This window comes from Dermacentor variabilis, chromosome 1 (assembly GCF_050947875.1).
Source record: "Dermacentor variabilis isolate Ectoservices chromosome 1, ASM5094787v1, whole genome shotgun sequence".
Classification (NCBI taxonomy): Eukaryota; Metazoa; Arthropoda; class Arachnida; order Ixodida; family Ixodidae; genus Dermacentor; species Dermacentor variabilis.
This window is the reverse complement of record NC_134568.1, coordinates 130746417-130759420: the sequence shown is the minus strand read 5'-3', so window position 1 is coordinate 130759420 and position 13004 is coordinate 130746417. Positions and strand designations below refer to the sequence as shown.

The 13004-nt window shown below is 46.0% G+C and overlaps 1 protein-coding gene across 1 annotated transcript in view; it reads left to right on the top strand.

Annotated features, from left to right (window-relative positions):
- The window catches only part of LOC142584725 (uncharacterized), a 38628-nt gene that overhangs the window by 16043 nt on the left and 9581 nt on the right, over positions 1 to 13004 (top strand). The window contains exons 3-4 of the mRNA XM_075694954.1: positions 2269 to 2348; positions 9611 to 9793. Coding sequence (XP_075551069.1) covers positions 2269 to 2348; positions 9611 to 9793 — 263 coding nt within the window. The remainder of the gene's footprint in view (positions 1 to 2268; positions 2349 to 9610; positions 9794 to 13004) is intronic.

The window sequence follows — 13004 nt, the reverse complement described above, 5'->3', positions numbered from 1 at the left end:
AACCAAGGGGCCCGGATTGCGTAAGTGACAACCACATAAAGCCAACAGACAATGACAACAAGGGAAGCATAGGAGCAATCACTAATTTCATTGAAATGTAGAAATTAGAAATAAATGAAAACGATAGTGGACGAAAAATAACTCCCTGCTGGTTGGATATGAACCCCCGGCCTCGCATTACGTGCGATACTCTTAGAAATTGAGCTACCACGGCGCAGTTTTCGCGTACACTTTCTTGGGTATTTATGCATGTGTGCTACAGTTAGTCCTGGGAGTATTAGCCGGCGCCACCACTCACGGCCTTCTGCAAATACTTCTGCAACACGAGTATTTGTTTCATTGCGATACTCTAGGCTCCCAGGATAGCTGATATGTTTGCTGTTGTAACTATGTTCACGTAGCCAAGTATTCACGCATCTTCCGCTTGCCTATATCTAAAATTTTTCGCATGAAAGTGAAATACCGTATACAACCTGTTTGTCGCTTCCAACAATTCTTTTTTAACACTGGTTCGCAGGCATTCGCCTTCCGGAGCAAAAGAATGCAGGAGTTTCTATGTTGTATCTAAGCGTGAACCGAGCACTCAACGTTACCGAGCACTGAGTGTAATAACAATTGTACAGAAATTTAGGGAGCAGTTGCAGAATATCTGATGTGAAGCGTATCAGGGCCCGTATTCAGAAAAAGTCCTTACGCTAAAGACTTCCGCGTCACCCACAGGTGATGTAGGACATATCATTACCGAAGACGATCAGCCAATGAAAAACAGCACTTACGAATGAAAAGATTTGTGGATTCGGCCCCTGTTCCTTATGTACGAATGAAACAAGTTGTGCATAAACATCTAAAATAAGGCGGCGCAGCTTGTTTCAAATAATCAGGTATTCATTACATGCAAGGAGAATATAATCAAATTATATTGCTTTGCCAGTTACTTGTCTGTCCGTCGGTCAGTCGGTTGGTCGGCCCGTTGGTCCGTTGGTCGATATGTCACATTTAGGACAGAGCAAACGGCTAATATAGATAGCACGGAATTAACACACAAAATGGAGTCCGGGAGCCCATTTGTGGCCTGCGCGTAGTAAAACATTAAATCAACCGGCTTAAAAAGTATACATCCTGTAAAAGTGAGTGATGTTCAACGGCTTCTTTGACTTTCTTATATTCATCACATTCTTGGGTAGCTGCGTATGCACGACCGTATGCTCCGGCTTATGTAGCAGGGAACCATGACCGACGAAGTAGTACCAGTGAGCGCACCTCTGGTCGGCGCAATAAAGCACTATATCAACCGCATGAAGCGTGTACACTGGCTTATCGGTATCCCTGAAGGACACACACGATTTCATGAATTACCGCACAACCGCACAATATTCAACGGCTTCTATTTTTTTTCTCAAATTTCTTACATTTCGACTACCCCATTCTTGGGCAATCTGGTATGTGCCCACATGGTATGTGCCCATTCTGGGCAATCCTAGAGAATGGGCATGTGTCACTGCGACATAAGCGGTATAGGTTCCTTAACTGTATTCAAGTATGTGTCACACTTTGCACCTATGCACCTCTCCTCACCGTTCTTCCCTCGACAAGTATCGCCTTCGAGTTCATGAAATCACTGCACTGACGTCTCACAGTGGGCGTTCGCGTGAACTACTGTTTGTATTTCGACGTAACTTATGAACACTGTAAAGCACAAACATAAACATTGCATGAGAATACGCCTTGTGTAGGATGAAAATGTACACAATTGTAAGCATCGCATTCAGTTGTATAACATTAATTAACCGCTTCACTAATGCACTTCGCATACATCCAACGCAACATGTGCGTTGGGTCTGCATAATATATTTTTTTTCTGAATCATTTTCTCAACTATAACGTCTCCATTTTTTCTTTCTGTTTATATTTGAAGGCTTGTCGTCTGTCATCAGCAGACAAAAAAGAGCCCGAGTGCTGCTGGTACTTACACCCCCTCCCCGTGTGTCACCCGTAAGTGACGGCTCGACTAAATGAATGCCTCAGTGTCCGAGTTGCAGTTCGCTGAGGCGAACTACGTCAAGACGACGTCAGCAGGGACAGTTCGCGAGAACTAAGCACAACTTGTGCGAAGCCCAATAAGAAGCCTTAAAAGCGTGCGTGTGTGTGTGGATCGCAAAAGACACTTGCAAAGCCTTTGCAGATGGTGCACCAGATTGGTCGCCAATGAACGGCGCTGAAGCCTCGAAGAAGTCTCATTTTATCTCCGGGGTTGGTCTGTCTTTGCAGGAGCAGCGCGGTGGAGCCTTGGACGAAAGAAATGTATCCCATCCTTTCCTTCATCGTGCTTTACCTCCTCGCAACGAATAGTAAGTGACCTCATAGAGAGGGCGGCGAAGTGAACTACTTTGATGACACGTGTCGAACACGGTGAAGACATACACACAAACGCGCACACACACGAGCGAGCGTGCGCAAACGCATACTCTGAAAAAAAAAATCTTTATGAGATATGCGTTGGCGTGCCGCGTGGAACAGTCGTAACTTAGCAAACAAACAAATTAAAACGAAAGACCGCTAGAAAGGAAACAGTGCTATCCCTGCATAATAAAGTTAACAGCAAAGAGAAGGAGAGAGAGAGAGAGAAAAAGCAGCTTGATTCAGTCATCGCTAACGGAGGAGCACTTCCAGCCGAAAGTTCTGAGCTGTTTGCTCGCTGCGTCAAACTTCTGCTTTTGCTGCGGAAACAGTGATTCCGTTTTCTGAGTTTTATTTATTATCTGTTTTTTTTTTTCGCGCAGCCAAAAGCGTTCCTTAAAAGCTGGTTTTCCTGTCCATCCCAGGAACTCTTTAATAGGACCAACTTTACGAGGGAGCAAAACGATCAAGCTTTAAAAAAGTTTCCCCATAGATAGAATCGAATAAATCTCTCCTCTTCAGCCTGGTCTATATGCTTTTACATTATATATATATATATATATATATATATATATATATATATATATATATATATATATATATATATATATATATATATATATATATATATATATATATATATATATATATATATATATATATATATATATATATATATATATATATATATATATATATATATATATATATATATGTGTGTGTCCCGCCCTTTCGCGCGCAGGCGCAGTTTAAGTTGCACCTGCTCTAATGCGGCAGAGCCCGCCTTTCTCTGGATCAGTTTTTTTTTTTTTTCTTTGTTTCTCCTTTTTGCCCAAGAAAGATCCTGTGTGGGGCTTTGTGTGACTCAAAATATTCATGAGTTTTGCGATCGAATCCTTGTGCATACACTGACACGTGCCGCTATACAGAAGTGCTAGCAGACGCCCGTTTGGCTTATTTTAGCTCATTTGGTTGAGTGCTGCCTTGACAGCCGGCTGGAGTCGCATTCGACGGAACGATGTGACCGACTATAGTTCCTTGTTCCTTCAGAGGAAGCTTCACCTCGGCAGTTCCTTCATTTAAATGCACAGAAACGAAGAAACGTTCTGTGTCCGCAGAAGCAGTTTTCATTATGTTTGTTGCTTAAAGGTTAGGTTAGAACCCGCCGACTGTCGGAAGTAGGGGCCGAACTCACAAAGCTTGTTGTCAGGAAGTGCTGCTTGCCATAGGCTGGCCGCTTCGGCTAATAATATGAACCGACATCACGAGTGGTTCGCGTTTCTTCTTACAAACACCACTAGTGTAAGACCTTTTTCTCGAACACGCGCCCTGGGGCCTAATTCAAAAAGTTTTTCGTTCGTGGGCGTTCTTTGTGACTGGCCGGCTGCCTTCGCTAATGACATGTATAGCGTTAGCATTTGATGGAATTTTTTAGGGGCAAATCTAACGTAAGAACCTTTTTATGAGTACGGGGCCCTGAGGCCGAGTTCACAAAGCTTTTCTATCGTAAGTGCTATTCGCTATTGGCCGACTAATAACGTGCCCAACATCAGGATTCGCAGAAACTTTATTTTGCGAACAATTCTAGCATGACGTGTTCTTCTATCTATTTTTTTGTTTGTTTGAATTCGGGCCCTCATCTTTCATTTCGGCCATCAATTTCTGTTTAAAAATATTAATAATATTGAACAATTTCAACGACACAAATGTTAAATGTGGAATTCGCAGCTCGGTAACTGAGCTATGGAAAATAATATCGTAATTTTGTAAACTGAACCTATTGGGACATCTAAAGCCGTCACAATCGGTGTATCCTCCTGACACCCCTTGCACATTATATTGCCCATTGCCTTCAATACCACTAATTTGTGAATGTTGATTTTGTGAAGCTACGCAATACAGTGTAATAGTTTTGTGCAAGCGCTAAACTAATAAGTACATCACATTTGCCCGCTTTAGACGATGTAGCTCAGATAGTTTCCAGAATTGTAATATCTGTTTTGGTCTAAGATTACGGGAATTGTAAACTTTGTACTTCAGTAAATTCGAAATTTATAGATTTACACTAATCTTTCTAAAACCTTTCAAGCCCTGAATCAGGATTCTGCTTCCAGCAGTCGATAGAGTTCGACTTAATCTCTTAAATTCAACAAATCTCGCTACATTTGGTTCATTGTTTGCATGAGGGAATTTCTTAGTTTCCAGTGTATCTGAATGTGGAACTCGTAGTTCGCGTCGGCTCAAAGCTTCCTCCTCAAGCGGCCTTGGATGTCCAAGACAGAGTCGAAGATTCGGGACACAGGTGCTGTTAGCGTCCCACTTCCTTTTGGCGTGGGCGCCCGACGTATCGCCCGCGCGGTATAACCGCCCCCTTAATCAGGAAAGTGCGAAACGGCTCGGATGGATAGGCCGCGGGTTTCACACTATAATACCTAATTATAGAAAGGCGTCGGCGCATTACAAGTGCCGACGCGGGAAGAATTCTCGCTTAATATAGTTATGCTGCACAGCTCTAGCTATCCCGAGCTCGATTTTGTGCGTGACGCATGACATTCAGAACTGAGGTTAAACAGCGCGAATAAAAGGACACGAGGAAACATGCCACAGACCAACTAGCCCTCATCAAGAGCTTACTAAGATATTCAGAAGCGTGTTGAACCTTAAATTTTGAGGCCCCGGAGTGCTGTCATGTTCACTTAAAGTAAAAGATAAGTGGCAGCGTGCTTAACGCTTCACCGAATGATTCTGTTAAATTTTCGGGCAAAGAGGGCCGTTCTTCCACAAAATGGCACCCCTGAAGCCACCGTATGCAATGAAAGAAAATGAAGCGGTGCGGCCTAGCTTGCAACGACACTGGAGGCGGCGGCGAAATGTCATCCTGATTCTCGCGCACGGGCCGCGCGTTATTAAAGGGCGCAGTCGCAATGATTCCACGTGTACAGAATCCGGAGAGGATCACCCCAGCATTGGCTTTATGATCCGGGTGCGCTAATTGTCTTCTCTGCACAGACTGCAGTGAAGAGGCGACGTGGAGCACTACATTTGGCACTGCCGATGCTTCGATGCAGGGAGGAAAGGATTACTTGTGCGATCTGGAGAGAAGAGTATCTCCACACGCGTGTGTGTAAGACATCGCGGAAAGGCCGCGGGCATAGTGGCGAAAGGGGGTGCCGCGTCTTCTTCTCGCGCATTTACGCAAACGGGAACTAATGGAACAATGGTAGCGCGATTTGTACTTTGGTCAACCGTGACTGACACTGCTTGTCGCAAGGATGCCGTCACAATTGCAATCGCGCTGCACGGTTGTCGGCTTTTTCAGTGGCTTAATAGCAGCAAGCCAATGTGGTCGGAGGTCGCTTTTTTTTCCAGTGAATAATACTCGTACAATCTGAGGCCCGGCGAACGCCCTACTCACCAAACCTTTCACACTGCTAGTCGCCCCACAACGCGCAGTTTGTGTACGCTGTATATAGACCGGCGCACAGCGCATGACGTGCCCTAACAGGTACCGCACACTTCGGAGAGTGCTCATTTAAATCGGAACGAGCTTTAGTGGCAAAAACTGATGAATAAAAAAAAACTGAAGTTATATTTGGCCACGCCGAAGACCCACTCGGATTCGAACTGCAGCCTCGCAGGTCCGCGACAGTGCGCTGCTCCATCGCGCTACGGCACCAAGCGAAGAGCCTCCCTTTGGCGCTGTTTGTCAATGGCAGTGCTTGAGGGGGTGGGTAAACACGCGGCTGGGACACTATTCATTCGGCCGAGGAAAACATGCAGACGTGTTTTCCATGGTCTTGTTAGGCGTGCATCGAGCGTCTCGTCCGCGTGGAGCACGTCACGCCGACAAACACCGCCCTCGAAGGCAGTGGTGTGGAAGCGGGAGAAAAGTGGAAAGGGGGAGGGGGAGGAAAGAGGGCGCATGGCGCCTCAGTCTGCGGAATGACCATGGCAACATCGAGACACTCAGGCTGAAGAGTGCAGCGGTGGCAGAGCAAATATTTCCAGTAAGCTTGGTTACTCAACAAGCTAGCACGTCGCACGTGGGAAAAATAGCGAGAAGTAAATTCGTTAGCCACAACCGCATGAATCCAACAGGCGATGAATCCAAAAAAAATCGTAGGGGAAATTAATTGGCGGTCGAATTCACAGAGCTCTTTGTTCGCAAATGCTCTTCGCCATTGGCCGACCACCTTCGCTGATGCAATGTCCGACGTCACGACTGCCTGGCATCTACTTTTGTGAACAGCTTTTGTGTAAGAACTTTTTTGTCAATACGTGCCCTGAGGCCGTAATCACAAAAAATGCTCTTCAGTAAGAATTGTTCGTAAGAGCAAATTGCAGCCAATCCTGTCGTTGGGCATAGTATTGGCGAAGGCGGTCGGCCAATGGCGAAGAGCATTTGCGAGCAAAGAGCTCTGTGAATTCGACTCCCGATTTTTCATTGTAATGTAGAAATATATACTTTCATTTGTTACACACATGTGCACACACGCTGACCTCTGGTTCGTCACCTGTCTCGCCTGGGAATTTTGTTGGCTATGGCCCTACGCTGCGAAGCAGAGGTCGTGGGTTCGATCCCGGCCATGGCGGCCGCAATTCAATGGCGGTGGTATGCAAAAACGCTCATCTACTTAGATTCAGGAGCACTTTAAAGAACTCTACGCGGTTAAAATTAATCCTGGGTCCTCCACTACGGCGTGCGTCATTATCACATCACGGTTTCGGCCCGTACAACTCCAGAATTTTTTTTCGTTATATGGGCTTGACTTCTTTGTTTATTAATAGCTTATTTTTATTATGTTCATGAAAAGTCAAATTTTGATGTAATCTAAGGCACGTCATCGGAAGTAGCAAGCCATGCATTTAACAGGGCTGACATCTTCAGCTTCCATTAAACTGTCTCTCTCTTTATTGCCACTACTCGAAATAAATGGCAAAAACGAGTCACTTGCACAAATGAGTATACCGTGACTGAAGGGGGCAAAGGAAAGTCAAAGACGTAAGGCAGACTTGCGCGAGGCTCGGACACACTGCGATGAATAAACGTGAAGTCAACGATCCGCGTATGGAGCCAGGTGGACGTGGTTTCGTAATCATTCTCGTCGTTCACAGGACGCGTGGAAACGGGCATTGCCCTGTCAGTCTAGGCGCATAATGGCGCCGTTTGCTTGTTCAAGAAGCTGAAACGTTGTGGTGATGAAAATGGTGGTGGTGATAAACTTCGCCGAACACGGCCTGCCAACCGCAGCCAGTTTTGTCTCACCGAAACTGTAAAATTGGGGTCAAGCAGATATGGTTGAATCAAGAAAACAAATGAATCCTCCTCATTAAACTACATGAGTAAATCAATCTTTGCTAAAAAAAAAAAAAACATTCTTCAGAATAAGGGGGGGGGGGGGGGGGTTACGCTTTAAAGCGTTCACGTACTGCAAAATTTTGAGAAACACTGTATAGAGCTATGCTGAACTGCACTTCACGGCGTTTCCTGTTCCTTTTTTTTTGCTTATTGCTTTTTTTTATTTAAATAACACGCAAAGCATTTCAAACTCAAGGATAATCCAAATTTAAACGGAAGCACAAAAATTACGAGAAAGAAATTTGGTAGGGGGAGGGAGGGGGAGAGAATCCGTTTTTTTCGCAATATCATTCCGACAAGTACTGTTCTGTTGGTTTCCCCGAATGGGTAAGACTGAATACACTGGTCATTCTACATGCACGCTGGCTGCCATTATGAATGTTTCTGTCATATTTTGCCAAATTTATTCATGGGTAAAAGAACAAACTGATTTTCCGTTGACGCTTCTGGTGTAACTCAAGGTGACCTCAAGATCTCTTCAGTATTTCTTTTTAAGGAGTTTGCAACGTCGTCTATTCTAGCATTCAGTCTCTCTGTTGCAGAATTCGGCCAATCAAAATATGCGGAAAGCTTGCGTGCAAAGTTGTGCTCCGTTTTTAATTTCCCCAGACGGAAGTTCTGTCGGCTTAATGCGCATCCAGAAATGCCTACTTAGCACCACGCTTTCGCTCTTTAGAATGCAAATACAACTAATTTTTGATACATTACGATCTGCCATAGCAGGAGTGTCCTCGGCACTGGATGCTGCAACCGGAAAACTCAAGGAGGTTCGATCGCGCTGCTACAACTCGCACTAGAGATTGATCGTGAAGGTTTGCGGCTTACCTATTTTATGGAAAGCACCAAATTTAAACATTTGTTATCCAAAATGCCCTTGCGGACATACCATCAACGTTCTGGCGCACGCTATACTTCTCTCTTTCACCTTTTATTCCTGCCTCGTATATTCGTATTTGAAATGTCAGAGGGTGACGGCTGCGCTAATACACGTACTCTACAGGTACCCGTCGCGAAGTGGTGCACTGGAGTCTGGCGCGCTGAGGATTACACAGATTAGGCTCAAATACAGGTGTCTAGTGTGCTTAAAAGCTTGGTTAATCATCATAGCCTTTCTATATATTTTTTTTCATCAATAATCAATCACCGTATGGTGACTTTCACTTGGGATTCTAGAAATAATTATAGAAATAATGGCAGGATCAAACACACAACAGAATTAACAAGTAACAAACTTCTTCGTGTTATCGTCACTATAACGCTCAGTGCAGACAAGATGTAATGAAGAGAATGGGCCTTGCGCCCTATTCGTGCGCAGTTTAACGGCCATATCGCGCTGGAGGACACGACTGGTGCATTCTCAGGTGAGAGGATCTTTTGTGTCTACAGAGGGTAACGAGTGGGCGCGTTATCCCAAAATTTTTGACCTTGGGCGATGGCCAGCACCATTTTCGCCGTTCCACCACACAATGTGTTGGAAGCCCTCCGAGTGGCTAGGAAAGCAAGAGCAACTACCAAGGAGCTTTTAGTGCTCGAGCGCAGCGTAGGCTGGCATTACTATTACTGAATTCTCGGCGAATTAGTTAGGGGCACTGTGAAAACCTAAAAGCACTGAGGAAGGACTAGACACAAAATATGAAATGTACAGGACGAGCGCTGCGTGTTTTTCCTGGTGTTTTGAACCATGTGCTGTCATGCATGCGTATATTAAGCGAGACATTCACTCGTTTTTTTGGCTTGCATACATACACACGTAGAACAGTGGGCAATAAAGGAAAAGAAAGTGGCGACTCAGTACCGCACAGGCGTGTTCGGCCAGCGCCTGGTCATGTCGCGTTCAATGGTGCGCACTCGCAGGGGCAGCCCACGGCCTGGACTGCTTCAAGTGCGTGTCGCTGGATCGTGAGAACCCGGCGTGCGAGGACCCCTTTCACAACAACTACACGGCCGACCTGCTCGAGTCGCCCTGCATGTCGTCGCGAAAGAATCGCAACGGGCTCTTCCCCGCCACCGCCTGCATCAAGCTCAACGGCGTCTACGGTAAGCGCGCGCCGCTGGACACAAGCGGATTTAAACGCAGCGTCCTTTGCGTGCATCATTCTTCTCATCTTTCTTTTTCGTTTATTTTTAACATTTGCAATAACAATAACCTTGTCCAGCCTTTAATTTCTTTCGCAAGAAATAAACTGAATCGTATTATCGATTTTAATTTCTATCACATTCACTTTGTCGCTCTGGCGAGATGGTGCCTTCAGATATCTATCTCACAAACGCAATAAATTTCTCTTCACCCTTGGTTATCTTGGTGATCTGAAATTCCAGTCGTTAAAGTGCGAACGTGCTAATTCATCACAGAAGACGTGCTACCAAAATGGCGTTACAGTCAATTGTGTAGCAAAGAGGAGGGTTCCTCATCAAACACACGTTGTAGCACTTGCTCAGCTGATTATAGGCCTTTACCACCCGACATCTCGTATGGGAGCGTAACGAACAGGAAGATGCCAGAGAGGTCACCGGAAGTGGCCACATACGAAGGCTGAATTTGTCTAGAAAGAGAAAGAAAACTATTTTCGTAATCTGGAACTTCGGATGCTAGGTCTCTTTAGCGCGACGTACTTAGCCCCTTCTCCTCTGCCCTCAGGCATGTCGAGTCGCAGTATCCTTTAAGGCGATAGCGTTAAGGGCCCCGTGTCGCAGAAAATCCGGCGTGAGCGTCCCGCGCCCGGCGTCCCGCGTCGGACGTCGTTTCGGCAAAACAAGTACGTTGATATTGGGTGATCTCGAGCTATGAAAATCGTTGCCGCTGTATAGACGCACACTTCTGAACACTGAGACACGTCCTTAGGGCTTGAGCTTGTAGTCCCTGGAGTACACTCAGGTTTGTTTTGTAGGCGTTACCAAGCACAGGGAGGTTGTATTTTGCGAAACCGGGGAACAAGGCGTTATAAAGCTGCAGCATTGACCGTACCGATGTGCCTCATGACTTTCCACCAATAACTTTGAGAGTGAGAGAGAGAGAGAAATAGAAGACAGGAAAGGCAGGGAGCTCAACCAGACGCACGTACGGTTTGCTACCCTGCATTGGGGGAAGGGGGTATGGGGATGGAGAGGGAGAGAGAGAGAGCGCGCAGTTTCGCGCACAGTGGAAGGTTCGCACCGATTCTACACACGCTTCCCAAGATCTGTCGACTTGAAGTATTTCAAGAACGCTTTCGTGGCTTTTCTGCCATCGAAGCGTATGGCCAGGGTCCAAGGATCTTCATCATGGAAAATGGTCTCGAGTCCAGCTGGTTCAGTGCAACCCGGAGAACTTCGCGCTCGACGTCGTATTCGGGACAGATACATAGGATATGTTCAATCGTTCCTGTGGTTTCGCAAGAGTTGCACATGGGCGTATCCCTTAAAAAAATAAATTATGGGGTTTGACGTGCCAAAACCACATTATGATTATGAGGCACGCCGTAGTGGAGGACTCCGGAAATTTCGATCACCTGGGGGTTCTTTAACGTTCTCTAAGTACACGGGTGTTTTCGCATTTCGCCCCCATCGAAATACGGCCGCCGTGGCCGGGATTCGATCCCGCGACCTTGTGCTCAGCAGCCCAACACCATAGCCACTGAGCAACCACGGCGGGTCGGCGTATCCCCTATTCCAATGCAGAACGAGTAGGCCGTCGTAAATGCCACCCCAAGCTAGAGGCGGCAAAATACTGTCGCCTCAGAGCGGGAAATTTTTGATGGCACTTGTAGCTTTAAGGATGGATCCAACCTATGAAGATGACACTTAGGGAGGTTGGGAGAAGACCAGTATTTGTCTGTCATAGTTTTAGCCGCAATATAGAGCTTTCTTGTAGTGTCGGTTCTGGATATGAGGATTGGAACTGGTCCGGCATCCAGATGGGCAGACCGAGTGGCTTTTTCGGTGAGGTCATTACCAGTAATGCCGGTATGTCCAGGTAGCCACTGGAATATAATTTCATGCCCTCTAGCGATAGCTTGATGGTGATCTTTTATTTCATATGTAAGCTGCTCATGGGTCCTGATATAGGGCAAAATGCAGACTCTGAAGTGCCGCCTGAGAGTCGCAAAAAATGACCCATTTCTGAGGTGTCTCTTGCACGAGATATTTGACAGCAGCACGCAGGGCTGCAAGCTCTGCCGCTGTTGATGTTGTCATGTAGGACAGTTTGAACTTGATTGTGGTTTTCGTTGCGGGAATGATAATGGCACCTGAAGAGCTGGTAGGTGAGACCGAACCATCAGTATAGATGTGTATTCGGTCCCCGTATGTCTCATTAATAGCAGCGTCATCGGTTTCAGAGCTATTGTTGGATGATTGGCCTTCTTTACACCCGCAATACTTAGGCGCACCTGAGGCTATTGGAGACACCACAAGAATAATGAAAGCCTTGCTGCTGGTATGTATCCTAATGGGAGACAATCTAGAAGGGTTATTATAGCTTCAGAAAACGTTGCATGCGGTCTCTGCGATGGCAAGAACGCCAAGTGATGATCGGGGACGCGGGAAAGACGACGGATATGCGTCCTGAGGCAATCCACCGCAATGCATGTTTGGATGGAATAATTTTTGGCGAGCACGATTGTTGCAGCTGTTGATGCACAGCGAGGAAGCCCTAAACACGTGCGCAGTGCTTGGCCCTGTAAGCTATCCATTGAGCGAATATTTGACTTGCGCGTAGTGGACAACACTGGTAGGCTGTAGTGTAAATAGCCTAGGAATAGAGCTCTGTACAACTGAAGCATGGAGCGTACAGATGTGCCCCATGTTTTCCCGCTCATGAATCTCAGTACCTGAGCAATCGACAACAGTTTTTTCTTCAGGTACGTGCAACGAGAGCTCCAGGAAAGATTTCGATCGATTATTACACCCAAGAATCGATGGGTCTTTTCATTGGTGATAGTGTGTCCATTAATGGACACTGGGTATGGTGTCATAGGTTTACGTGTTAATGCAACCAATGCACATTTCTCGGTCGATACAGTCAAACCTTGTGTTTGAAGGTATGCTGATGTCAATGTTGCTGCCCACTGCAATCGCACGCGAACCTGAAGGCGAGTTACCGCATATGTGCAAAGGCAGATGTCACCTGCGTATATCGAGAGGTAGATTGTTTTAGGTAAAACTTCAGCTAGTCCAATGAGTGTCACATTGAAGAACGTGGGACTCAATACTCATCGTTGAGGCACGCCGCAGTAAGTGTAATATTCACCTGTGGTGCCATCTTCTGTTT